General features: G+C 35.8%; 4 protein-coding genes and 1 non-coding gene across 9 annotated transcripts; 3 read left to right on the top strand and 2 right to left on the bottom strand.

The window, feature by feature from the left end:
• On the top strand, positions 1–2,059 carry F33E11.2 (the record flags this gene model as incomplete). 2 transcript variants are annotated; one of them, NM_001313166.3, is made up of 3 exons in its annotated part: positions 1–262; positions 417–994; positions 1,880–2,059. In NM_001313166.3, 3 exons carry the CDS (start codon positions 3–5, stop codon positions 1,888–1,890), a joined length of 849 nt encoding a protein of 282 aa, NP_001300095.1. The 2 variants fall into 2 exon arrangements, with proteins under 2 accessions (NP_001300095.1, NP_001368564.1); NM_001380589.1 differs by having other exon boundaries at positions 30–262; positions 1,880–1,890.
• A 15-nt stretch (positions 2,060–2,074) lies between these two features.
• On the bottom strand, positions 2,075–6,767 carry F33E11.3 (Protein phosphatase 1 regulatory subunit 21 N-terminal domain-containing protein). The gene is made up of 5 exons (NM_070770.7): positions 6,676–6,767; positions 5,189–5,881; positions 3,329–4,270; positions 2,521–2,739; positions 2,075–2,438 (listed from the first exon to the last, which is right to left on the bottom strand). Exons 1-5 carry the CDS (start codon positions 6,748–6,750, stop codon positions 2,412–2,414), a joined length of 1,956 nt encoding a protein of 651 aa, NP_503171.1. The 5' UTR covers positions 6,751–6,767; the 3' UTR covers positions 2,075–2,411.
• Positions 6,768–6,863: 96 nt separating this feature from the next.
• phf-10 lies at positions 6,864–13,619 on the bottom strand (the record flags this gene model as incomplete). 3 transcript variants are annotated; one of them, NM_001047648.4, is made up of 6 exons in its annotated part: positions 6,864–8,371; positions 8,430–8,509; positions 10,627–10,941; positions 12,169–12,443; positions 13,170–13,371; positions 13,422–13,619. In NM_001047648.4, the coding sequence occupies 6 exons, from the start codon at positions 13,587–13,589 to the stop codon at positions 8,068–8,070; spliced, it is 1,344 nt and encodes a 447-aa protein (NP_001041113.1). The 3 variants fall into 3 exon arrangements, with proteins under 3 accessions (NP_001041113.1, NP_001300097.1, NP_001041112.1); NM_001047647.6 differs by lacking the exons at positions 6,864–8,371; positions 8,430–8,509 and adding an exon at positions 9,473–9,633 and having other exon boundaries at positions 13,422–13,589; NM_001313168.3 differs by lacking the exons at positions 10,627–10,941; positions 12,169–12,443; positions 13,170–13,371; positions 13,422–13,619 and having other exon boundaries at positions 8,068–8,371; positions 8,430–8,437.
• A 1,155-nt stretch (positions 13,620–14,774) lies between these two features.
• On the top strand, positions 14,775–25,704 carry nhr-15 (Nuclear Hormone Receptor family). 2 transcript variants are annotated; one of them, NM_001392465.1, is made up of 7 exons: positions 14,775–14,906; positions 22,390–22,548; positions 23,257–23,368; positions 23,943–24,307; positions 24,359–24,480; positions 24,533–24,657; positions 25,429–25,704. In NM_001392465.1, the coding sequence occupies exons 2-7, from the start codon at positions 22,411–22,413 to the stop codon at positions 25,680–25,682; spliced, it is 1,116 nt and encodes a 371-aa protein (NP_001379919.1). In that variant the 5' UTR covers positions 14,775–14,906; positions 22,390–22,410; the 3' UTR covers positions 25,683–25,704. The 2 variants fall into 2 exon arrangements, 1 of the variants encoding a protein (NP_001379919.1); NR_132474.1 differs by lacking the exon at positions 14,775–14,906 and having other exon boundaries at positions 22,411–23,001; positions 25,429–25,682.
• On the top strand, positions 21,008–21,104 carry F33E11.7. Its single transcript, NR_102002.1, has one exon. It is a non-coding gene; the product is annotated as a small nucleolar RNA F33E11.7 (small nucleolar RNA).
• Positions 25,705–25,744: the final 40 nt, after the last annotated feature.

Below are 25,744 nucleotides of genomic sequence, written 5' to 3' on the forward strand. Positions count from 1 at the left end.
AGATGTCAGGCCTCGTCGATTACCAAAGCATGGCCCGAAAAGCGTACGAAAAGCTCCAAGAATTGGGAATCAGCCGACACGTCACCCCACTCTTCGCTGAAAATGTCACTGTTCCGATCCCGGGAGTCGTGTTCTTGGATTGTGTTGTCAATGACATGACATTAATCTCCCGGATCGCGGGTCTCGTCGCGCGGGCCGCATTCCACATCAAAAATGAATCCCCCCAGCACGGATTGATCGAAGTTGGAGCTCCATATAATCTGTATGTCAGATTACAGGCTTCCGGGCTATTTGAAAATGAAAAATTCTCAATTTTCTGTCCGTGAATTATAAAAAAATTCCATAAATTGTCAAAAAACCCAAATATTTTAGCCAAAATTCGAGTTTTTTATCATCAGAATATTAAATATTTCCAGAGTCGACAACATCTCCTATCCGGGTCTGATCAGATTCTGCGGGAAAGTTCGTAATAATCTCGGGAACAACTACAACATCCAATGCGACATCTTCCAAATGTGCCAGTTCGGCGCTCGCTCGTTGGGCTCCGTTCACAACACCATCACCGTCACCGTCGCAGCTGCTGCACCGATTCCGAATCTCGTTCCACGTGGCATCTTGGCTCCACCACCACCACCGCCGCCGCTGCCGCTTCCTCCAGTGCGCCGCCGTGCGCCGAAAGTCCTGAACCTGCAAAAATTCATCGATGCCTATCAGCCTGTCCAGTCGACTGGATATCCGATTGGCACACCAGCAGCTGCTGCAGCAGTCGAAAAGGAATCTGCTGCTCCTGTTGTCCCCGAGAATGCTGAGAAAGAAGTTGCACCAAAAATCGCTCAAAAATTGGAATTGTGCGGAACTCCATGCAAAATCAAGGCGGAACCCGAGGACGAGGACATTATCATTCTGAAGCATATTGCACCGAATACCGATGGTGGTGTAAAACGTGTCGGAAGTAGAAATAAGATTGGAAAGCGATCCCAGAAGCTCAAAACTCGTTAGTTCATGTTTTTCACGAGTTCCTGGGATATCTTGAAATAGCAGAGTTTCAGCGAGGGAGTTCACGGCCTCCTGGAGTGTTCATAATTATTAGAGCGCGCTCGCGCGGCACCTCACGAACTCCAGAATTTTCGCGAATTCGTTTCGCGCGGACAGCAGTTTTTTGCTATTTTTGGCTTCTATAGGAAATATTTTTGATTTTTTGTTTTATAATATTTTTGAGAGGCATCATCCGAATTGAAAATGTGTAAAATTATGAAATTTGGCCAAAAACTGAAAGTTTTACAGAAGGAAGCCACTACAGTTTTTAAAAAAATGTATCAGGATCGTCAGTTTTGCGATTTATGCGTCGTAAAATATGTCATTTTGTAGAGAATTAAAAGTTTCATAAGAATTTTCGGTTGAAATTTTAAAATTGTTTTTATTAAAAACTTAAAAATTGAAGAAATAAGATTTTAACGTAAAATTGTTGATTTTTTGAATATTTTTTATTAGAAATTAAATAATTCAAATTTCAATCGAAAATTCTTATGAAACTTTTAATTCTCTACAAAATGACATATTTTACGACGCATAAATCGCAAAACTGGCGATCCTGATACATTTTTTTTAAAACGGTAGTGGCTTCCTTCTGTAAAACTTTCAGTTTTCGGGCAAATTTCATAATTTTAAACATTTTCAATTCGGATGATGCTTTTCAAGGATATTATAAAACAAAAAATCAAAAATATTTCCTATAGAAGCAAACTGCTGTCCCCGCGGAACGAATTCTAGAGTTCGTGAGGTGCCGCGCGAGCGCGATCTAATGATTATGAACACTCCAGGAGGCCGTGTATGAGGGACTTTGAACCCCCGTTTCTCAGCCAAAAATGTGTTATTTCAGGTCGACTCTGAGCTCTTCACCGTTCAAATTTGTATGCCACTATGTACTGTTCAATGAATTCCCACCGGTTATGATACTCTCTTTAATTATTTGAATTTCGCCTTGAATATTATAAAACTGAAAATAGTTATGTCAATTATTAGTGTTCAAATAGTTTTTCAATAAATGCATGTGTTTTCCAAATTTTAATTTTTTTTTCTTGAAGCACCATTTACTGACCGTATTAGAAATTTGAAATTTTACAAAGTATACAATCGATGAAAAGATAGAATGCTGGCAATATGATAAATGGAAACTGAAAATTTGGGAATCAGGTCTCGACACGACCGAATTTTTTTTCGGATACTGTACCTGTGACCATTTGGTCGTGTCGTGACCGTACTTTGGGCCAAAAATCGATAAATACAGGCCAATAATTTAGAATTTGGGAATGATATGGACAAAAAGTGACTGGGAAGTTAATAAATAGGTTATCACAATAATATTTAATGCTTGAAAATGACGTAGGAAAAATTCTGGCAATGTGGCGTTGTTATGACTTGTTGAAGAATGACTTGAGCTGAAAAAAAATTTATTTTAAAAAAAACATTTTTTAAATGATTTTTTTAACTCAACAAAAAATTCAAAAAAGAAAAACGTACACTTCCCCGACTTTTGCTAGTTTCCTTATCCTTTTCACGATCTTTTACAAGAGTTGCAAGATGCTCTGAGAGGTCTCCGAGCTGCGATTCATACCCCCTTCTGACACTTTCCAGCTCATCTTCCAGTCGGTGATTCTGTTTGGAAACCGATTCGAGTTCGTCGAGCACTTGTTTTAGGTGCTCTTCGGAAGCCAGCTCGTGGCGGAGCAGTATTTCGAACTGTAAAATAAATTAAAAAAGGAGAAAAAATTTTTTTCTTCGAAAATTCGATTTCAATTAAAACTGTAAATTAAGATCTGATTTTTTTTAATTTTAAAATTATAATTTTAATTTCAAAAAAAATTGCCAAAAATGTTTTTTTTTAAATTTCGGCGGTAAATTCATAATTAGATTTTTTAATTAAAAAAAAGTAAGAAATTTTGATTTTAAAATTTCTTAATTTTGGCACAAAATTCAACATTTTCAAAATAATTTTTTTTTAAATCTAATTTTTATTTTAAAAATAGTTGGTGGAAATTCAAAATTTGAGTTAAAAATCGAAAATTCAAAAAAAAAATCACGGAAAAAAAATTAGGAAAAAATTCAGATTTTTAGTTATTTTTTTCTAATTTGATAATAAATTTAAAAATTTAATCTTAAATTTTATTCCTTAAATTTTAAAATATGAAAAAAAAAATCAAAAATTAATTTTTTTTTCCAAATTTTTGTGATATTGAAATTTTTTTAAAGTTCGATTTTTTAAATTTTTCGGAAAAAATGGTGGAAATTCCAAACTTTAATTTTTCAAAAAACTTCCAATTGTATATACCTCAATCTCATAAAACCTAAGCGCCTTCTCCGCTCTCTGAACCCTCTGAAGCCAATCATCACGTCGTTCCATTCCGATCGACCAGATTTGATCCATATCAGGTGCTGGAGCATCTAGTTGAGCATCTGCCATGGCAATCTCAAGCTTCCGTTTAACCAGCGAGTTGTCCACGAAAAGCCGATCACGCTCTTTTTGGAGCTCCTCATTCCTGGATTCGAGGAGGTGAAGCTCTGATTTCAGATGATCATGGGTTTTCGGGGCTTCTTCTACAACTTCTGGAACAGTTTTGGGCTCCTCTGGAAGCTCGGGAGCATCTTTGAAATCCTCTTCTTCGTCTTCTTCATCGAAAAATGGGTTATTCGACGGCTCCTCGACCTTTCCCGGTACTTTTTCATGCTCTGGGGGTTCTGGAGAGGCCTGAAGCTCCATCAAATGTGTCCTGCGAGCTCTTGCAGCCAACTTGCTAGTTTCCTGGGACATTATCTGAAGAGCAGCTTCTAGCGCCGATCCTACACATCGCATCCGTCGGGTAGTAGTTGGAAGGCGCGATTCGAATACCCAACGCTTCTGGAAACAGTCTAGAATTTCCGTGGTGCTGGAATCCAGCTCATCCAGGGATTTCAGCAGAATTTCAAGCTCAGAAGCCTCTAGGCCTTCCGTAACTCGCGTGAAGACATCAAACATCCTGAGCATCAGCGCCTCCCATTGATTGTTCAGCTTTGACAACGGAGCAGTGCACCATGTCACTCGATTCTCCTCGCCAGTCATTTGCCGCACCAGATCGGTGAGCATTTGGTGACAATGCTGGGAGATCAGACGACATTTTGAGGTGATCTGCGGAATCTGCTGGTCCGGTTCGAAAATCGAGTTGGCGAGGACGGTGTCCGTGATTTCGATGAGATTCGAGAAGAGGCGAGCCGTTTGAGCGTATTCCGAAGAGAGCTGAAAACACAAAAAAACGGGTTTGGTGGAAAATTTGGCGAAATTCAACACGGGGTTCTGGCCTTCCTCATTGAATTTTTCGCGCTCCATTGACAATCGCCTGCCGGACAACGCGTGGGAAAGTCACCACGGAATTCTGGCTTTCCTCATAAATTGAAATGGCAGAGTTTGCCGAACTAGGCTATTTTGGGTCTGAGAGATTTTGTGTAGATTTACGGCGCGTTGCGTGTCGCGTCGCGGCTCGTTTTTAGTTGTAAAACTGATGTATTTGTCCGTGTGGAGTACACGACACTTTTCCACGCGTTGTCCGGCAGGCGATATGAGTCGTGTACTCCACACGGACAAATACATTTAGTTTAACAACTAAAATTGAGCCGCGATGCGACACGCAACGCGCCGTAAATCTACCCGAGATATGGCCTAGTTCGGAAAACTCTTCCATTTCAATTTATGATGAGGGAAGCCAGAAATCCGTGACTCAAAAACGCGATAATTTTGGGTCTCGGCGCGCAAAATCGTATTTTTCAATGGAAAATGTGTTTTCATTGAAAACTGATGTTCTCTCGTTTCTCAGAATACAAAACATCGTGCCGAGACCCATCTGAATAAATCCGTGCGCCTTCCAAGTTCGCGCCAATGCCAAGTGAGAATGCTCCGCCTCTAAACGTTGGGTCTCGTTAGGTATTGGCGGCAAACTGTAAGATCAAAGGTTTTGCAAATTTCCAAGCATTTTTCGTCGTTGCATAATTTCAACCAAAAACCCCTTACAACAATAGAAACTACAAAAAAAATTGGGCAAAAACACTGGCAAACGTTTAAATTTCCGGTTTTACCGTCAATACCTAACGAGACCCAACGATTAGAGGCGGAGCATTTTCACTTGGCATTGGAGTGCGATTGCACACCGATGATAATAACCTTTTCAACATGGGGCGGCAGCCGTTCCATTGTCACATCATACGGATAGATTTCACATCGTTGCTGTAGCAAGTTGAACACGTTGGTGAGCGCCGAAAATGTTCCACGGGCCGCCTCGGCGACCATAATCCGGGCCTCCTCCTGAGACTCTGGCGGCTCCGGGCTCGAAATCACAAGCTCCTCTTTTTTCTCCTCAATCTTCTCCAGCTCATCTTCCAGGGGTTTCGTCGCCACCGCCGCCGCTTTCGTGCGCATCCGCATTCGCTTCACCTCGTCCTCCAATTTTCGCATCTCTTTCGCCAACTTTTCCGACATTTCAGCCATCTCCACAGCGTGTTGGCGTTCGTTTTCGGCGAGTTCGCCGACCAGACGCTCATTTTGCGCAAGCTTCAGGCGGAGCTCCTGCTCGAGAAGATCGATTCGGGCTGCGGCGGCAGCAGCAGAGTCCGATTGAGTGGGCGTCGTGGATTTTTTAGAAGAATGAGATTTTGAGGCGGCGGGAGTTGTCGGCGGCTCGAATTGGAAATTCTCAACTCTCCGCACGAGCTGGTCATTTCGAAATGTGAGCGACTCGTTTTCGGCCTGAATTCGTCGAATCACAGCTTCCTTCGATTTGAGCTCCTCCGTCAGTTTGTCGACTTTGCCCCGTTCCTCGATCACACCCTCTCGGAGAACTTTTGCCTGAGCGCGGAGCTGAAAATTAATTTATTTTAGATTTTCAATTTTTTTTTGTTGTGAAAATTGAAAAATAAATTTTTTTAGATAGTTTTCCAAATTTTTAAAATTAAAAAAAAACCATTTTTTTCGATTTTTAAATTTTAAAGAATCAAATTTTTCTATTTTTTACGTTTCGCGATTTTTTGAAAATCGAAAAATCAATTTTGTTTTTTAAGCGAAAAAACGAACATTTTTCGGGTTTTTCGATTTTGTGAAAATCTCGAATAAAATTATTTTGAACTCGAAAAATCAAATCTCTTCGCTTTTTATTTAGTTTTTAAAAACCGAAACAATTTTTTTCGATTTAAAAAAAAACTAATTTCTTCGTTTTACAGTTTAAAAAATTGAAAAATCAATTTTTTTTTGTTTTTAAATTTAAACTAGTCAAAACTTTTGTTTTTTTACACAAAAACGATTTTCTGAAAATCCCGAATAAAATTTTTTTAAACTCAAAAAATCGCTTATTTTAATTTTTAAAAATCGAAAATTATTGTTTTCTTTATTTGATTTTTTTTAAACAAAAAAAATTGCGTTTTTCAATAAAAAACAATTGTTTTTCGATTTTTTTCGTTTTCCAATTAGAAAAATCAAATTTTTACTGTTTTCAGACTGAAAAAATCGGTTTTTTTTTTTCGATTTTAAAAAATCATTTTTTTTTTCGTTTTCTTTATTTTAAAAAAATCAAAATTTTAATTTTTTGAAATTTAATTTTTTTTTTTGGTTATTCGATTTTTAATAATCAAAAAAAAAAAAAATTTTCTCGTCCGCACCTTCGTATACTCCTGAGCCAATCGCTGATATCGAACATTTGCATCCGAGCTGAGAGACACCGATGATACTGACATAGGCGTGTGGTTAAACCCTAAAATTATCGATTAATTGAAATTAAAAAAAATCAATTTTAAAGGAAAATATTCACTGAAATCAACAGTTTATGCGACCGGAAGAAAACTAGAAATCAAACGATAAATTATAAAATTCATGGAAAAATGAGAAAAAAAAACCAGCTGCAACAGGAGACCATAGTAGTGGAGAAGCGGTGACAATTGCGAAATAGGTTAGAGTTATTTAGATTTAAAAAAAAAAAGAAAAAAATCGATAAATATATATACATGAAAACGCGCCCCATTGCCAATTCAAGATGCTCCGCCCCTGAACCATGTTGGGTCTCGTTAGGTATTTGGCGGTAAAATCGACAATTCAAATGTTTTCAATATTTTAAACGACTTTTTCTACCAATGGAAAACTCAACAAAAAAGTCGAAAAAAAAAACTAATTGAAAGCATTCGAAACCTAACGAGACCCATCGTGCTGGGGGCGGAGCGCCTTCAATTAGCCGTGGAGCGCGTTTTCACGTCGATAACAGAGAGGGATTTGTTTTGCATCAAGGGTGTCGTTTATGTTGGAAAAATGGTAGATTTTCGTGTTTTAAAGAATATTTTTCGGATTTTGGGGAAAAAAATTACGAAAAATCGGATATTTAGAATTAAAAAGAAAACGAAAAAAAATTGTTTCATTTTTTTTCGCATTTTTTTGGTTAAAATAACAAATTTTTAACGAATTCTCATTTTTTTCGTTTTTTTTAATGTTAAAAGTAAATTTTTAGTTTTTAGGGTTAAAAAATCGAAAATTTTTCGGTTTTTGAGCGAAATAAATTCCGACTTTCCGGATTTTTTCAATTTTTCAGAGTAAATTACTAGTTTTCTCCTAAAAACCAAAATGAGTTTTTTTAAAATAGAATTTTCCAGATTTTAAGCATAAAAGTTTGAAATTTTCAGATTTTCTGGAGAAAAATGATGATAAAATTTTTTTTTCTTTTTTTTCGCTGAAAATCTAAACATTTCAGATTAAAAAACGCGAAAATTTTGCAAAAATTTCCAGATTTTCTACTTTTATTTAGCTCCAAATTTTCCAAAAATCAATAAAAATCAATAACTTTCGATTTTTGAAAAAATGATTAATTTTAATGTTTTTTCTCGATTTTCTCTGGAAAAATTTGCTTATTTCTGGTTTTTTTTTTCGATTTTTGGAAAAAAATTTGCTCATTTTTTCCGAAAAAAAAGGAATTTTTTCTACGACACCCTCGATACTTACAATAGGAAAAAATTAATGTAAGTTATAAATTTTAAAAAAAATGGGGTAAAAAATCGATAATCGATTATTTATCTTCGTCCACCACCGACTGCAGCAGCAGATGCTCTTCTATTGAATTTCATGTTCTCAATGGCGCAGTACGTGTCACAAATCCACGTTCCCTGTGGCAACTTCTTCAGTCCGACACAATACGTGTGGAATCCCCGATCACATCGATCGCAGAACACAATTTCGTCCTCCTTCTCGGGTTTATTGCAAATCGAGCACAGACGACAATCGACACAGCTCCATTCGTACGTTTTCACGAGCGCCGCCATTCGTTCGGGCATCTCGATGCACTGTGGATGATAGGCGATTTTACACGTCGCACAGCTGAAAAATTGAAAGGTTTTTTTTTGAGAATCTAAAATTTTAATTTTGAATAAAGTACCATATCATCTCTCCGCCAGTCTTCTCGCACGAATCACACGGGCGGCTCGGATCAATTGGTGGTGGAATGTAGGATGGCTCCTGAACTTGTAATTTTTGAAATGACAATTTCAAATTGTTTGGAATCAAACAATGGAAATTCCGAAAAATTGCATTTTTTCGATTTCAAAAATTTAATTTTTCTTATTTGTTTAAAGGAGGACTAACGGTTCGGACGATTTCGACCTTATAGACCCAAAATAAGCTCAAATGAACGAATTTCGTAATGAAACTGCTCAAAAATTTTTCAAAAATTTTTTATGGCGGTTCAAAATTTTGAAAAAATTACACTGATTTTGGCCAAAATCACGAATTTTTCCCATTTTTCCGTGTCACATCTGTCCGAAGTTGGCTTTTTTGGAATTTTCGTTCTTTATTACATATATTCACGGGTTTCTAATTTCCCCCCTGTTTTCAAATGGAAGAGGTGGCCGTGAAAAAAGCGAACCTCGGCCGGGGGTCGCTTTTTTCACGGCCACCTCTTCCATTCGAAAACAGGGGGAAATTAGAAACCCGTGTATATTGGTAGTTTATCTCATTTAATTTCGTCGATTAAAGTACATTTAATGCCGATAGGTAACCAAAAATCATCGAAATTGGTTACCTATCGGCTTTAAATGTACCTTAATCGACGAAATTTAATGAGATTAAGTACCAATATATGCAGTAAAAGACGATAATTCCAAAAAAGCCAACTTCGGACAGATGTGACACGGAAAAATGGGAAAAATCGTGATTTTAGCCAAAATAAGTGTAATTTTTTCAAAATTTTGAACCGCCATAAAAAATTTTTGAAAAATTTTTGAGCAGTTTCATTACGAAATTCGTTCATTTGAGCTTATTTTGGGTCTATAAGTTCAAAATCGTCCAAACCGTTAGTCCTCCTTTAAACAAAATTTGTATGTTTTCCAATGTTTTTTAGTAGATTTTAACGAAAAAACATACAATTTTCTTCAAAAATAAGGAAAATGGCCAAAATTGTAAGCTATTTTTCGAGAAAAAAAATTGGAAAAATTAGGAATTTATTGGGAGTAGAACTTTTGATAGATTGATACATAGGGGGAGTACATGACAATATAAAACAGATTTTAGAACAATGGAAAATTTGGTTAGTAAATGTGATTCTCCTCGTCGTCCGAATCGTAAGCCGCAATCAATTTTCGCCCCTAAAACCGACAGGAACAAAGGTTAGAAATTGAAAAAAAAGGGTGAGAAATCATGCAAAACTCCACAAAAAAAACAATACAAACACATAAGAAATGAGACAATATAGAAAAAAAAAATTTATCCGAAAATTTGAATTTTTTTAAAAAAATTTTCGAAAAAGCAGAAAATTTCGCCTTTTTACAACGAAAAACAAACAATTTTTGGTTTTTTTTCAATCGAAAATCTAAAAAAAATTCAATATTTTTTGAAAAGTCAAAAAAAAAATTATCTTCGAAAACCCCGAAAATCGATAATTTTTCGAAAAAAAAAATTTTCGAATTTTTCAAACCGAAACACGAAAAATCAATAATTTTTCAATATATTTTTTTTTCAAAAAGCGGAAAATTTTAGAATTTTTTAAGATCGAAACCCGAAAAATCGATAATTTTTTGAATTTTTTATTTTCGATTTTTTTAAAAATCGAAACACGAAAATTCGATAATTTTCGACAAAAAACGGAAAATTTTTAATTTTTCACTGGAAAACCGGAAAATATAATTTCTCAAACAAATTACGAAAAATCAATAATTTTTGAAAAAAAAAAATTTTCGAATTTTTCGATCGGAACTCGGAAAATCAATAATTTTCAAAAAAACTGAAAATTTTCGAACTTTTAAAAAATCGAAACACGAAAATTCGATAATTTTGCGACAAAAAGCGGAAAAGTTTCGCCTTTTTACAAAGAAAACGTACAATTTTCTTGTTTTTTTTTGTTGAGAACTCTAAAAAATTGTTTAAAAATCGAATTTTTAAATTAAAAATTTTTTAATCGAAAATCTAAAATTTTCGCTTTTTTTTTTAATTAAAAAAAAAGGAATTTCACAAATTATTTTTAAAAAACCCTGAAAAATCGATAATTTTTCACCAAAAGAAACGAGATATTTTCGAATTTTCAAGCCGAAACACGGAAAATCGATATTTTTTTGCAAATTTCAACAAAAAGCCACACAAACCTGTTTAATCTGAGCCATTGACGATTGTGGCGTCGTGTTGAGAGTTGCTTCCCGAGCTCTCATGGCTTCTTCCCTCTCGAATCGTACCAAATCCTGCTCGGCAATGTTCAACGGTGGGGGTGATGGCTCACGGACTGCTGGATAGAGGTGGGATGACTCGATGACGGTTCCCAGAGGCAAACGATTAAGCTCTTCTGAACTGAATTTCTTGAAATAATGTTGATATTGTCCGGGAATTAGTGCTACCGGGTATGGCCCCGGTCTGGTGGCTTCTGGTTTCATTACTTTCCACGAATTTCGACGGGATTGAATGATCTGAAAAATTATTTATTTAGAACACTTTTTTTTGTGAAAATACGGTAATTTTCCGATGATTTTTGAGGATATTTCTGTGAAAAATCGATCATTTTTCGACAATTTTCGAAGATTTTTTGGTGAAAATTTGGTCATTTTCCGACAATTTTCGAGGTTTTTTATGTGAAAATTCGGTAATTTTTCGACAATTTTTGAGGATTTTGTTGTGAAAATTCAGCCATTTTTTGACTATTTTTTTTTTTTTTTGGTGAAAATTTGGACATTTTTTGACGATTTTCGAGGTTTTTCCTGTGAAAATACGACCATTTTTCGAAGATCTTTGAGTTTTTTTTTGTGAAAAATTTGGTTATTTTCGACAATTTTTAAGGAATTTTTTGTAAAAATTTGGTCATTTTTCGACGATTTTTAAGGATTTTTTTTTCTGAAAATTTGGTCAATTTTCGACAATTTTTGAGGATATTTCTGTGAAAAATCGATCATTTTTCGACAATTTTCGAAGATTTTTTGGTGAAAATTTGGTCATTTTCCGACAATTTTCGAGGTTTTTTATGTGAAAATTCGGTAATTTTTCGACAATTTTTGAGGATTTTGTTGTGAAAATTCAGCCATTTTTTGACTATTTTTTTTTTTTTTTGGTGAAAATTTGGACATTTTTTGACGATTTTCGAGGTTTTTCCTGTGAAAATACGACCATTTTTCGAAGATCTTTGAGTTTTTTTTTGTGAAAAATTTGGTTATTTTCGACAATTTTTAAGGAATTTTTTGTAAAAATTTGGTCATTTTTCGACGATTTTTAAGGATTTTTTTTTCTGAAAATTTGGTCAATTTTCGACAATTTTTGAGTTTTTTTCTGTGAAAAATCGGTAATTTTTCGACAATTTTTAAGGCATTTATTGTGGAAATTTTGCCATTTTTCGACAATTTTTAAGGTACTTTTTTGTGAAAATTCGGCAAAAAATCTCGAAAAATGGCCGAATTTTCAGAAAATTTTTTTTTTAATTGGCGAAAAATACTCAAAAATTGTCGAAAAATGACCGAATTTGCATTTAAAAAATCCTCAAAATTGTCGACAAATGGCCGAATTTTCACAAAACATCCTCAAAAATTGCAGAAAAATGGCCGAATATTCACAAAAATCTTCAAAAATTGTCGAAAAACGACCGAATTTTCAGTAAAAAATCAATTTTTTCCTTTTTTTTTTTAGAAAAAATCAATAAAAATAATCACATTAGTCTGAATATCCCAAAAGTGTTTCCGCTCGTTCCGCCGCTGATTTTGAATGTCTTTATTAAAATCGACAGCATTTTGAACGGCTTTCCGTCGGAGCTCGGCGAGCTTCACCGAATCATTCTTAATCGCCTCCATTTCCTTGGCTTTTTCCAGCTGAGCTTCTCGTTCTCGCTGGCTCACGACCTTTTTGTATTCCATGTAGATGTCTCCAAAGTCTGACTGCATCATATCGTGAATTTCGCTGGCACGCATTGCGTTCATGTCGCGGAGCACTGAAAAAATCGATAAATTGAGTGCAAAAAAATTATTTATTAACGGTGTTTTGCTCGCATTTATGAGGATTTTTTGTGAAAATTAGGTCATTTTTCGACAATTTTTGAGGATTTTTTTGCTGAAAAATTGATAATTTTTCGACAATTTTTGAGGATTTTTTGGTGAAAATTCGGCTATTTTTTGACAATTTTTGAGGATTTTTTGGAGAAAAATTGGTAATTTTTCGACAATTTTTGAGGATTTTTTGGTGAAAAATTGGTAATTTTTTGACAATTTTTGAGGATTTTTTGGTGAAAAATTGGTAATTTTTCGACAATTTTTGAGGATTTTTTGGTGAAAAATTGGTAATTTTTCGACAATTTTTGAGGATTTTTTGGTGAAAAATTGGTAATTTTTTGACAATTTTTGAGGATTTTTTAGTGAAAAATATATCGGCAATTTCCGGCGTTTTTTGAAAATTGTTCGAGAAAAATCGACATATTTTAAGTTAGACTGAAATTCTTAATTTTAGAGAAAAATACACGAAATTTTGGAAAATCGTCAAAAAAATTGGCAAAACTGTTAAATAGACACAATTTTTTGACAAATCGTTGAAAAATGTCAGAAAATGACCGGATTTTCACAAAAAATCACATCAAAATTCAATTTTCAGTGTATCTCAGCACAATCGAAGCTTTTAGCAGAAATAGTCATTTTTAGGGACGACGCTGAGCTCCGGCACATACATGTCTCGTTGAGAAGCTTGTGAACGTTGAAATTCCACTCCAAAAACTCGCGTTCCTCGTGGTTAACCTTCCGGCGTGTAAAATCCGGGTATTTTCTGGAGAAAGACTTAATATCGAGCAGTTCTCCGATTTGTTCTTGCAAAAACCATCGATCTCCGGATTTTACAGGCCATTCGTACTCGATGATGTCTTTTGGCTCGACCTGGAGTGGAATTTTCATGATTATTTTTGAATTAATCGATTATCACTTACCTTGCGATGATTTACGTCAAGCATAATATAAACATTCCGGTTCACGGTCTCGCGTCGCGATGAAATTGGAGCCGGTTGACTGGAAGCTGCCTCTTGGCTGTCTGTTGGAGTTGCCGGGGTTTCTGACGATGAAATATTACTCTCTTCGCTGATAACTGGATCCTCCATCTGAAATTATTCGAAATTTTAAGTTAAAACAGACCGAAATCGGGCGAAAAATCAATCACAAAGCAGGAAAACAATTCAAATAAGGGACACGGTGTTTGCAGACGCGGTGCCTCGAGGCGACGCGCATCTGCGTACAAGGCATTTTAATTGACGCGCAAAACATTTAATTGAGCGGCAGCAGCGAATACAATTTTAAATCAGTTTATCAGATGGCGCAGTTAAAGTTTTTTCAATTAATTAATTAAAAACTCTTTTTTTGATATAAAAGTGTTAAAAATGATTTTAAAACAAAAATTCGAAAGATTCCAGACCTATCACAAAAACTTCTTTTTGATCTTATTTTAATTTTCGATTCGTCCCTCTCGAGAGGGCTCTCCCATTCAACGCGCCATTTTTTGTTCAAAGTGAGTTATTCTTTTGCATTTTTAGTCATTTTTTCCGATGGGTGGCATGGAGAACGGCTGTTTTTTTTTGCTCACAGCATTTGCTCATTTTTTTGGTGATTTTTTTTTTATTTTTGAGTTGCACAAACGCTCCAATGCTGGCTCTTATGCATGCTCTTTCGCAAAATTTCGCGATATTAAATCGATTTTGAGTAAATAGTACAGTTAACTGTTCCCGGTTTCGAAATGACAGTTTTTCTGAGCAGCGCAGCGGTGTGCGCCTTTAAGGAGTACTGTAACTAAAAACTTTTTTTCAACGGAGTTTTAATCGATTTTTCATAGGATTTTAGCGATATTCCTCTTATTTCGCTCTATTTTATTATTCCACAGATAAACTATTTTTTAAAAGTCTTTACGAAAATTGAGCCCGTAAATCGACACAAACGCTACAGTAGTCATTTAAATAATTACTGTAGTTTTCGTAACGAGATATTTTGCGCGTTATATATGTTGCGCAATACTCATTCTTGAAATTTTGTGTAATAGTACTTTAGGAATTTTGTAGGATTACTGTAGCTTAAAATAAGACCATTTTCAATTTTTTTTTGGGTCACTGGTCTGGACTAGTGAAATAGTAATGAGGGTTTTGAGTGGAATTTCGCAGTTTTTGTGAAAGTTCTGAAAAATCGAAAAATTACCTTCTAAATACTGATTGCTTGTTTTTTTTTTGCTATGAGTTTTCCATTTGTCCTTTTCGTAAATGGTTCCAATCAAAAAAATCAAATATATATATATATTTCAATTTCAGATGCACTCCACAAACGATAGCATGTTGGAAGGATGAACAGATGGACTGTTGGCAATTGGACGGAGGTTGGACGGAAGGAAGACAGCGGCGACGACTCATGGAGCAAAAAGAATTTCTCGTAGGAAGGTAAATGATTTGAAAATTAAGCTGTATGGGCTTCTTAGTCTTCATGGGGGCCGTGGACTTTTTGTTGTCCCTGGTCGAAGGGTTTGTTGGCCAGCCCGAGGGCACGGGCGGCCTTCTTTGAGGACGTCCACAGATTTTCTTTGTGGATAGGGTGTGATCTACCACAAGTTAGGTAGTGATCTACTCCTCCCTCATTGTCCCCACAACCACATGGGAGAACCTTCGATTCTTTTTAAAAGATTCAAGGATTAAAGGACGATCCGTTCTTCAAGTGCTATGCACTGCGGATCTGGGAGTCAGGTACACTGCCTGGTGATGATCCCACTGGCCTATAATTTAAGCCACGGCCTAGCCAGGGACTGTGGCCGATAATCCAGTCGTGGATTATCCACTTCCCAATAGAGGCTGAGCCGATCTTGATCTCGTGGCCTCAATATTGCTGTCGGCCACCACTACCGACTGAGCTGTCTGCCCCTCTTCTTCTTTTGTACATTGGTAGTAAAAAGGTTGTAAAATAAACTATAAAAAATTGGAAAATTGGGAAAAACTGTGAGAATCAAAATATCTCCAGTTTTTATTAAAAAGTTCAAATTTTGGGTTCACTCTTTTTGCTTCACAGTGATTGTTACATTGTAGAGTCGGTGGACTTGTCCAACAGTCTACGACGGCATGAGTATAGTAAAAAGGGGTTACCATGAACTGTAAACCAAATTGGAAAAGTGGGAAAAACTGTGAGAATCAAATTATCTCCAGTTTTTATCAAAAAGTTCAAATTTTGGGTTCACTCTTTTTGCTTCACAGTGATTGTTACATTGTAGAGTCGGTGGACTTGTCCAACAGTCTACGACGGCATGAGTTTAGTAAAAAGGTTTACCATGAACTGAAAAATAAATTGGAAAATTGGGAAAAACTGTGAGAATCAAAATATCTCCAGTTTTTATTAAAAAGTTCAAATTTTGGGTTCACTCTTTTTGCTTCACAGTGATTGTTACATTGTAGAGTCGGTGGACTTGTCCAACAGTCTACGACGGCATGAGTATAGTAAAAAGGGGTTACCATGAACTGAAAAATAAATTGGAAAATTGGGAAAAACTGTGAGAATCAAATTATCTCCAGTTTTTATTAAAAAGTTCAAATTTTGGGTTCACTCTTTTTGCTTCACAGTGATTGTTACATTGTAGAGTCGGTGGACTTGTCCAACAGTCTACGACGGCATGAGTTTAGTAAAAAGGTTTACCATGAACTGAAACAATATGGAAAATTGGGAAAAATTGCGAGAATCAAAATATCTCCAGTTTTTAATAAAACAGTTCAAATTTTGGGTTCACTCTTCTTATTTTACAATGATTGTTTCATAGTAGATTTGGTGGACTTGTCCAACTGCCTACAATGGCATGAGTTTAGTGAAAAGGTTGTACCATGAACTGAAACAATATGGAAAATTGGGAAAAATTGCGAGAATCAAAATCTCCAGTTTTTAATAAAATAGTTCAAATTTTGGGTTCACTCTTCTTATTTTACAATGATTGTTTCATAGTAGATTTGGTGGACTTGTCCAACTGCCTACAATGGCATGAGTTTAGTAAAAAGGTTGTACCATGAACTGAAAAAAATTGGAAAATTACGAGAATCAAAATATCTCCAGTTTTTTATAAAACAGTTCAAATTTTGGGTTCACTCTTCTTATTTTACAATGATTGTTTCATAGTAGATTTGGTGGACTTGTCCACCTGCCTACAATGGCATGAGTTTAGTATAAAGGTTGTACCATGAACTGGAACAATATGGAAAAGTTGCGAGAATCAAAATATCTCCAGTTTTAAATAAAACAGTTCAAATTTTGGGTTCACTCTTCTTATTTTACAATGATTCTCGGTAGGCGCGTTCGCACATTCTGCGCACCCCCTGCGCCGATTCTGCGCACACTGCTGTTGTTGTGGCCTTTTTCTTGGTGGTCTAGCCTCGTGCGCACAATCTGCGCACCCCCTGAGCGGATTCTGCGCACACTATCGTTAGTGTTCCTATTTCAGTTATAACTATGAGTTAATGTTGCTTTGGATCACTTTTCATATAATTTCTGATTAAAAGTTGGTATGCATAGTGGAAAAAAAACAATGAATAGCTGTAAGACATAACGAATTGATAGCCTGTGGGGTTTATCATTTTGACTTTTGGTAACTTGTATACTTAAATTCTATTTTTCCTGATACATTCTGTTTACAGTTGTATTGAGCGAAAAATGAAGCTGCAAACCGTTTTTTGCTCATATTACTCATCCGTACAAAATGGCAAATACTGGTTTTAACTTTGTTGCTAAACTACAACAACTATTCATTGTAGCGAGGCATTATTTCATATATTCCCAAAATTTTAGTAGGTTGTAAACTTCTCAGTTGGTAATCCGCGTTCACATTATGCTTCATTTCTTACTTAAAATTATCTCGTTTTTTGATAATTCTTTGCTACGAGAGATTGTTTGAGCCAACAAGTGTATGTGCCTTGACATACATAAAGTTTTCGTTTTATCGATAGCTGCTAAGCTAAAGAGCCTCGCTGAAAAGTTATTTTTTCAAACAAAAGATTAATTAAAAATCGGATCATCAGATACAAAAAAACGAGACATTGTGTGGTCGTATTTCATTAGACATGTATTTATAACTTACTGAATCAACAATACTGACCGCAAAAACTGAACTCTTGGAAATATACTTGAATTTATTGGAACTTAACAAAAATGTAAAAAAATAAATAGGTTGCTGTGTGGATTTGGGAATTCCATATTTCAAAAACCGAGAAAAATCTAGACAACTACAGTTTTATTATTTTTAGCCATGTTTTTAATGGAAGGTTTATTAAAGTAACACAGTGTTTATATAATTTTGCATTTTTTGCACATGTAATTTTTCAGAAATCCGCATGAATGAGTTCAAAAAGGAAAGTTATTTCAAGCACATTTCTCATAAATAGTGGGTGATTTTTTTCTGAACTTTTCTGTACTTTTTTGGTTGATATATAGTTCAAATATTATTACAACATTCGTTTTCCACAAAAATTGTCCGAAAAATATTTTCAAACCAAGACACCTGATTTTTGAATACAGCGTCTAAACAGTGTTTTGTGAGACATAAGTTTCAGCTCACGTATCTTAATGAATATTTTTTTGGCCAGCACTTGTAAAAAGCCAACTTTTCTCTGGTTATCTAACCAATTTCATTTGTCAGTCAGTCACGTCCACGAGCCCTAATAAAACTGCAGAGACTTTTTACATGCCCTCGCAAGCCATGACTCTGTAGTGATATTCAAATTTTGGAACTACAGAGACTAGACTAATAGTACGTCAGAAGATGCAGATTGATCTTAAAGTGATAGGACGGACATTTAAAAACCTCATTCTCTCACTTTGATTGAAAACTATTTGTACAGAGTCGGCCGATTTTTTATTTGTTTTCGACTTTCGTAACGCATGTTCAATGCTCCAATAAGTGTTTCCTGGAATATTTCAAACAAAACAAGAAGTAGTAAAAAAATATCATTTTTTAAAAATAAATTTCCGTCTCATGAAAACGCATACATAGTTTTAATAAAGTTGAGAGTCATTCATAAATTCTGGTCAAAAACAATGCGCTGGATGTCGGCTATTATAAAAATGTTTGCTGAAGAATTTTGAAACTTACAAAGATGTAGCAACATTATTAGGCAACTATGGTAAAACATGTTTTTGATTATTATAGTTTTTGAATTATACGTGTTTGAATAACGCACTCAAAATCAAAAACGAATAGAATATTGAACTATATTGTACATTCCCAAAAGTCAGAATATAGGACGGAACCAATTATCTCTGTCAGGTTTTACAACCACCGAGTACGTCTACATCTTCACCTGTGCCATAAATATGATTGTAAACAATCTATAGACAAAGAGAACGTTCAAATACATTCCCAAAGTACAGAATATAGAGGACAACAGGCAACGTATTCCCTGTCTCAAAAACATTCCACTGTTTTTACATATCTATTCTCTCATATGAGGCGGGTTGTTCATTATTCAGAACGCATCCATCGTGGCTCAACAGGTAAGGTAATTGTTTCAGGGAAATCAATCGCAAGTTCAATACACAACAAGAACAGGATTATCAAGGGATAAAACACTCATCAAAATACGACCCCTGCATCATGCGCCAATCCTGCGCACCTTCTGAGCAGATACTGCGCACATTGCTTTTTGGTGTTTCTCTTTTCTAGCTGCACTGCCTTTTGCGCATATCCTGCGCACCTCCTGCGCAGAAACTGCGCACCTTCATTGTCGGTCGTGCGAAAGTAAATTAATCGGCGCAGGGGGTGCGCAGAATGTGCGCAGACGCCTACCGAGTTGTTTCATAGTAGATTTGGTGGACTTGTCCAACTGCCTACAATGGCATGAGTTTCGTAAAAAGGTTGTACCATGAACTGACAAAAATTGGAAAATTGGGAAAAACTGGGAGAATCAAAATATCTCCAGTTTTTAATAAAACAGTTCAAATTTTGGGTTCACTCTTTTTACTAGACAGTGATTGTTGCATTGTAGGATTCGGTGGACTTGTCCAACAACTTACTTTGGCATGAGTTTAATAAAAAGGTTTTACCATGAACTGAATCAATTTAAAATAAAAACCTCGAGAACGAAAACATCCTCAGTAATTTCAATCCTGTTCAAATTTTGGGTTCACTCTTTTCACTAGACAGTGATTGTTGCATTGTAGGATTCGGTGGACTTGTCCAACAACTTATTTTGGCATGAGTTTAATGAAAAGTGTTTATAATGAACTGGATCAATTTAAAATAAAAACCTCGAGAATGAAAACATCCTCAGTAATTTCAATCCTGTTCAAATTTTGGGTTCACTCTTTTTACTAGACAGTGATTGTTGCATTGTAGGTTTCGGTGGACTTGTCCAACAACTTACTTTGGCATGAGTTTAATAAAAAGGTTTTACCATGAACTGAATCAATTCAAAATAAAAACTTCGAGAATGAAAACATCTCCAGTTGCCTCAATCATGTTCAAATTTTGGGTTCACTCTTTTTACTAGACAGTGATTGTTGCATTGTAGGATTCGGTGGACTTGTCCAACAACTTAATTTGGCATGCGTTTAATAAAAAGGTTTTACCATGAACTGATTCAATTCAAAATAAAAACTTCGAGAATGAAACCATCCTCAGTAATTTCAATCCTGTTCAAATTTTGGGTTCACTCTTTTTACTAGACAGTGATTGTTGCATTGTAGGATTGGGTGGACTTATCCAACAACTTACTTTGGCATGAGTTTAATAAAAAGTGTTTACCATGAACTGAAACAAATTGGGAAATTGGGAAAAACTGCGAGAACCAAAATATCTCCAGTTAAAAAAAAACAGTTAAAATTTTGGGTTCACTCTTATTACTTTACAGTGATTGTTACATTGTAGATTCTGTGGACTTGTCCAACTGTCTACGACGGCATGAGTTTAGTAAAAAGTATTTACCATGAACTGAAACAAATTGGAAAATTGTGAAAAACTGCGAGAATCAAAATATCTCCAGTTTTAAATAAAACAGTTCAAATTTTGGGTTTACTCTTCTAACTTTACAATGATTGTTTTATTGTAGATTCGGTGGGATTATCTCAACATCCTGCAGTGGCATGAGTTTAGTAAAAAGAGTTTACCATAAACTGAAACAAATTGGGAGGCTCAGGTTTAGGTTTAGTCTTAGGCTTAGGCTGAGACATATTGTTTGGTTTAGGCTGAAGGGAGAAAGAGAGAAAGAAGAAATTTCAGAAAATTCAAAAATTCAGAAAAAAAAATTCAAAAAGAAACCCGGGAATCAAAAGAAATGTCCTGCAGGCCAAGTTTAATGCACTAGATACACCACATTTCAATTTCCAGCAAGCCTGTTTACTCCTAACACGTATGACATGCTCAGGGGCTCATTTCGCCTGCGAAACTACAATGTATTCTTTGTTTTTTGTTGTCCTTGCTTGTATTCCCAGTTTTGTGTAGGTTCCTATTTATTAAATCAGGACTTACGTGATCCTCGGACACACGTTCATAATGCGAATGTTTTTAGAATGATTTCGTTTCTTCTAACATTTCACTCTCCCATTCTTTCTCTTTCAGGTTTTCAGAAATTTCAGATGGGGTCGGTCAAGGTCAAAGTAGATGTTACCCAGACGATTTTAAACCTGAACTACGGGCTCCACATCTTTGCTTACATTTTGTACTTGATCATCTGCTACGAACTTCAACTTTGAAAGAACTGGATCGACAGCAAGGATGTCAAGTCCCGTGTCCCGTTTGTCCCGTTGTCCCGTTTTTTGAGTGTTTTCACGGGAACGGGACGTCCCGTTGTCCCGTTTTTGAATTTTTTACGGGAACGGGACGTCCCGTTGTCCCGTTTTTAAAATTATCACAGGAACGGGACAATTTCCCTCATGATTTTGTTGCACATTTTCAAGTTCTGTTTTTGAGTTTTGTTTCAAGACTTAAATTCATGCAGATTAATTACTTACATGCAGTTTTTTTAAAAATAATTTGCCTCGAATATACTAAAATTTACGCCAACTATGCACTCTTTTTTTAACCGCCCAGTTTGTCCCGTTTTTTGGGTGTTTTCAAAAAAACGGGACGTCCCGTTGTCCCGTTTTTAAAATTTTTACGCGAACGGGACGTGCCGTTGTCCCGTTTTTGAAATTTTCACGGGAACGGGACGTCCCGTTGTCCCGTTTTTGTAATTTTTACGGGACATTGACATCCTTGATCGACAGACATTTAGCGGGTTGTTAACGATTTTCTTTCGAACATATCTGAGTAACTCAAAAACTAAACTGTTCATGGAAAAGGTTTTAATAATTAAACTTTTAATCACATTCAATAAAACGTCTTCTTTTTTAATACGTTTTGATTAAAAATAAATAAAAATTTGATCTCCAACTTTTTCAGAGTTGAGTTGTTAACAAGTCGCCGACAGTAAAAACGCAGAAAAAGCTTAAACCACTATTGTTTTTATTTTAAAATTTAAATTGCCAACATTTGTGCCCCGCCCCGTCAATTTTTTCCAAAATGTGGAACTGGTAGAATTAAGAAAACCCATTCTTTAATTGCTCTTTTCAATAATTTCGAGCTCTCTGAGCAAACAAGTCTCCGACCCAAGTATTGTTGCGGCGGCCATTTCTCTCCTCACACGCTACTCACCGCCAATTTTCAATCTTTCGCTCTCTGATCCCTCAAAACTGCTCATATTACTCCATTTCTTTGCCCCCACTTTCTCAAACTACACCGCATTTTGGACATGTCGTATTGAGGTTTGGCTGCGGCCTCTTCTTCATCTTCTCCTCATTCGTGTGTCAGCGTCTCTAGAAATACGCTGAGCAAAAGTATTAAAGAGCACAGATCAGACACATTGTTACTTTGAGTTCTGCTCTTGCTTTTCTTATTATTCTTCGAGTTTTTTTTCCAATCCTCAGAAAAAATTTCACACTTCAAAAATGTACTCCGAATATTCGCCGACGTCCTCCTCCAGCTCATCAGGTTCTCCGGTGGAATTTAAGCCAGACAAGAGTCAACTTAATTCGTCGGAAAAATGTGCAATTTGTGGAAATCTTGCTTTTTGCTACAACTATGGTGTGAGTTTTAAAACAAATTCCAATTTTCTCATTGTTACGCCAAAAAAAAAAAGTTTCCGGAAATTAATATAGAACTATAGATAAATATTTGCAGTTTCTGAAAAGAACTTCACTCTCAATTAAACGTTTTTGGAATTCCTTACTTAAGTTGACTTAAGTTGATCAAAAACTGGCAGTTTTTGAGTCACTTCGAAACTTCCTAATCAGGGGTGCGCGGCAATTGCCGAACGGCAATTCTACAAAATGAGACCGTTGGGCATATTCCCCCGAAATTTTTCATTAAAATTTAATGATACAATATAGTAAAATATTTGCTCTATCTGAAAATGACTTTTATTTGACTTGAAACAATCGAGAAAGTGTTCAAAAATTGTCTGAAAGTTGAAAATTGCCGGTGAAAATCGCCGAAAAATTGACGGCAATGCTACAACTACAACTTGCTACAACTATGGTGTGAGTTTTAAAACAAACTCCAACTGTTACGCCAAAAAAAAAATTTCCGGGAAATAATATATGTACAACTATAGAGAAAGTACTTGCAGTTTCTGAAAGAACAAAGAAAAACTGGCAGTTTTTGAGCAATTTTTCGAAACGTCCTATTGAGAATAAACATATTTTCAGAAAGTACAAAAATTTATCTGTATTTCTATACAAATTTTTTTTTAAAATTAGAAAAAACGTCACGTGTATTTTTTTCCTCATAATCAGGTTCTCTCGTGCAACGCGTGCAAAATGTTCTTCCGACGAGTCGAGGTAGACCGAATTACCTACCATTGTAAATATTGGGATAGATGCTACGACGGTCAAGAGTTTGTCAATGGTAAGTGTTCTCATTATTGCGCGTGAAATTTGATGCAGATAAAATTTTGTAAAATATTTCACAGAGCGGTTTTACTACGTGGCCGTAAAATTAGAAAACTCGGCCACCTTCATAACATGGATACGGGGCATTTTCTCAAAAATCGCCACGGTGGAACTATAGAACCCCCTTTCGAAAACATTCCCGTCAAGTTTCAGAAACATCCCACGTTAAAAATCCCAGATAAATCATTGGCCGAGTTTTAGATTTTTCTAGGCCACGTAGTAAAAGCCGCTCTGTGATTTAACTGTACACGTGGAGTCAGAGTGTCTTATTTCGATTCAATCTTCAAAAAATGCGGAAGATGAGACGCAGATATCTCATCTGATTTCGCATGATTAGTATTCCCGCATTTTTTGTAGAACGTAATGAGACATCCTGACACGACTTGGCTGTACGGAATGAGAATTGGTCAAAAAATATTTTAAAATCTGAAGGGATCCCATCATAACTTTTCAGGAAAGTTTTTTAGTTTTTAAAGGTTTAAAAAATTATGGGGCATAATGCTCACTGTATTCTATCCACCAACCTTCAGTCAAAAAATTCTCAAAACGATGTCGAGCTTGCCGATATCAGCGGTGTCTTCAAGTCGGCATGAAGTATATTTGTCCCGGAAAACTGGAACTCGAGCTGCTGAACCGCGTCGACGACGAAACTTGCTCACTGATCAAAACGTTACTTTTGATGGATTCGAATCGCCGCCACAAAATCGCTAACTTTTATACACCCGACGATTTGACTCTCGTGGAAATTGTGAAAAACAATAAAAAGTCAAGAATGGTGACGAAAAGTGCCACGCAAATGATTACGGTTCACGATTGGACCCTTCTCGGGTTATATGTGACAATTGAAATGTTTTTGAGCATGGAATTTATGGGATCCATAGATAATGAGGATAAAGTAAGCAAAAGCAAACGAGCTCTGTTGACAACTATTGTATACTCTTTCCAGATAATTCTCCTCCGCAATTTTTCTTTCAAGTCCGTTATTTTAAACAGTGCAATGCGATCATACAGCTCCAAAGTTGACCGAGTAACAACGCCCGATGGGATCGATGTTTATCCGGACTTTATGTAAATTTTTACGGCTTCTTACTTTGTTTTAAAATGAAACTCAACTTATTAGGCTACGAATGTTTTCCCCGGAGTTCGTCATCGGAATCCGCAGTCGGCTTATAGCTCGACTGGCCGAGCTGAAAGTGACCGATGAAGAGCACATGCTGCTCAATGTTCTACTTTTCTGCGATGCAGGTAAGCTTCAATGAAGCAGAAAACCGAAAGATTATTTATAGAAAGGGGATTTTGATCTCGATCTTTGTATCTCTGTGACTCAGTGAGCAAATCTTTGAAAATGGAGCACAAATTGCGTGACTAGTCGGGGCGCTTGCACTAAGATAATCCCCTCCGGATATAGAAAACTAGATTATAGTTTTATGAGATTATTATAGCTTTGTGAAAGTGATTTTGCAGTGGTAAAGTTATGAGTTTGCCAAAAAATTTAAAAAAAAATTTCTGCAAAATTATGCCCAAGTTTGTCAATTTTAAGAAGAGTATTTTGCAAAATGTGGTCTCATTTTTTGAACAAACAGTCGTAGTTTGTAGTTTGTAGTCTCCACTCCAACTGTAAGCTAATTTGGAATGATACAAAATTTCTGAACACATGCGTACTTTTCTGCCACGCCTAAAAAGCAGATTTTTTCTTGCAAAATTTGTGAAACTTGTTGAAAGAATTATCATAGTTTATAGTCATTGTAGTTTCTAGTCATTGTAATTTGTAGTCTCCAATCGGAATAATGCCTTCTTTTTTGACATAATTAATTAAGAATATCTTTAAACAATTTCATAACTCATAAGTGAAATTTCTGAAAAATTCCGTATTCAAAGATATAAACCCTTTAACTGCCTACAATTTGCTTAATTTTAGCATTGTTATGATTTTATAGCAGGCCCCGCCTATTTATTGGTTGCTATCAACAAACTGAGATAAAAATGCACCCTATGCAAAAATATGAAAAATTTCAGCTCTCCACAACCTGTCCGAAAAAGCCGTAACAACAATCTCAAAGTACCAACAAATGTACAGCTCCGTCCTTCTTCAATACTGCCTCCACAGATACCAACAATCCGGCCCATCCCGATTCGCCGATCTCTTATCTCTTTGCCACGTGGTGAATCGAGCGTCAGAAGATGTGCAGCACCTCACTACGATCATACAACTTCACCAACCGAAAACTGAGTACAAACAGCTTTTCGTTGATGTATGCCATAGATTATGAAATAAATTATTCGGAAAAAAAACCAACGTGTCCTGCTGGTCAGCTCAGAGCTCAAAGAGCAG

The sequence above is a fragment of the Caenorhabditis elegans genome, chromosome V (assembly GCF_000002985.6).
Source record: "Caenorhabditis elegans chromosome V".
NCBI classification, from domain to species: domain Eukaryota; kingdom Metazoa; phylum Nematoda; class Chromadorea; order Rhabditida; family Rhabditidae; genus Caenorhabditis; species Caenorhabditis elegans.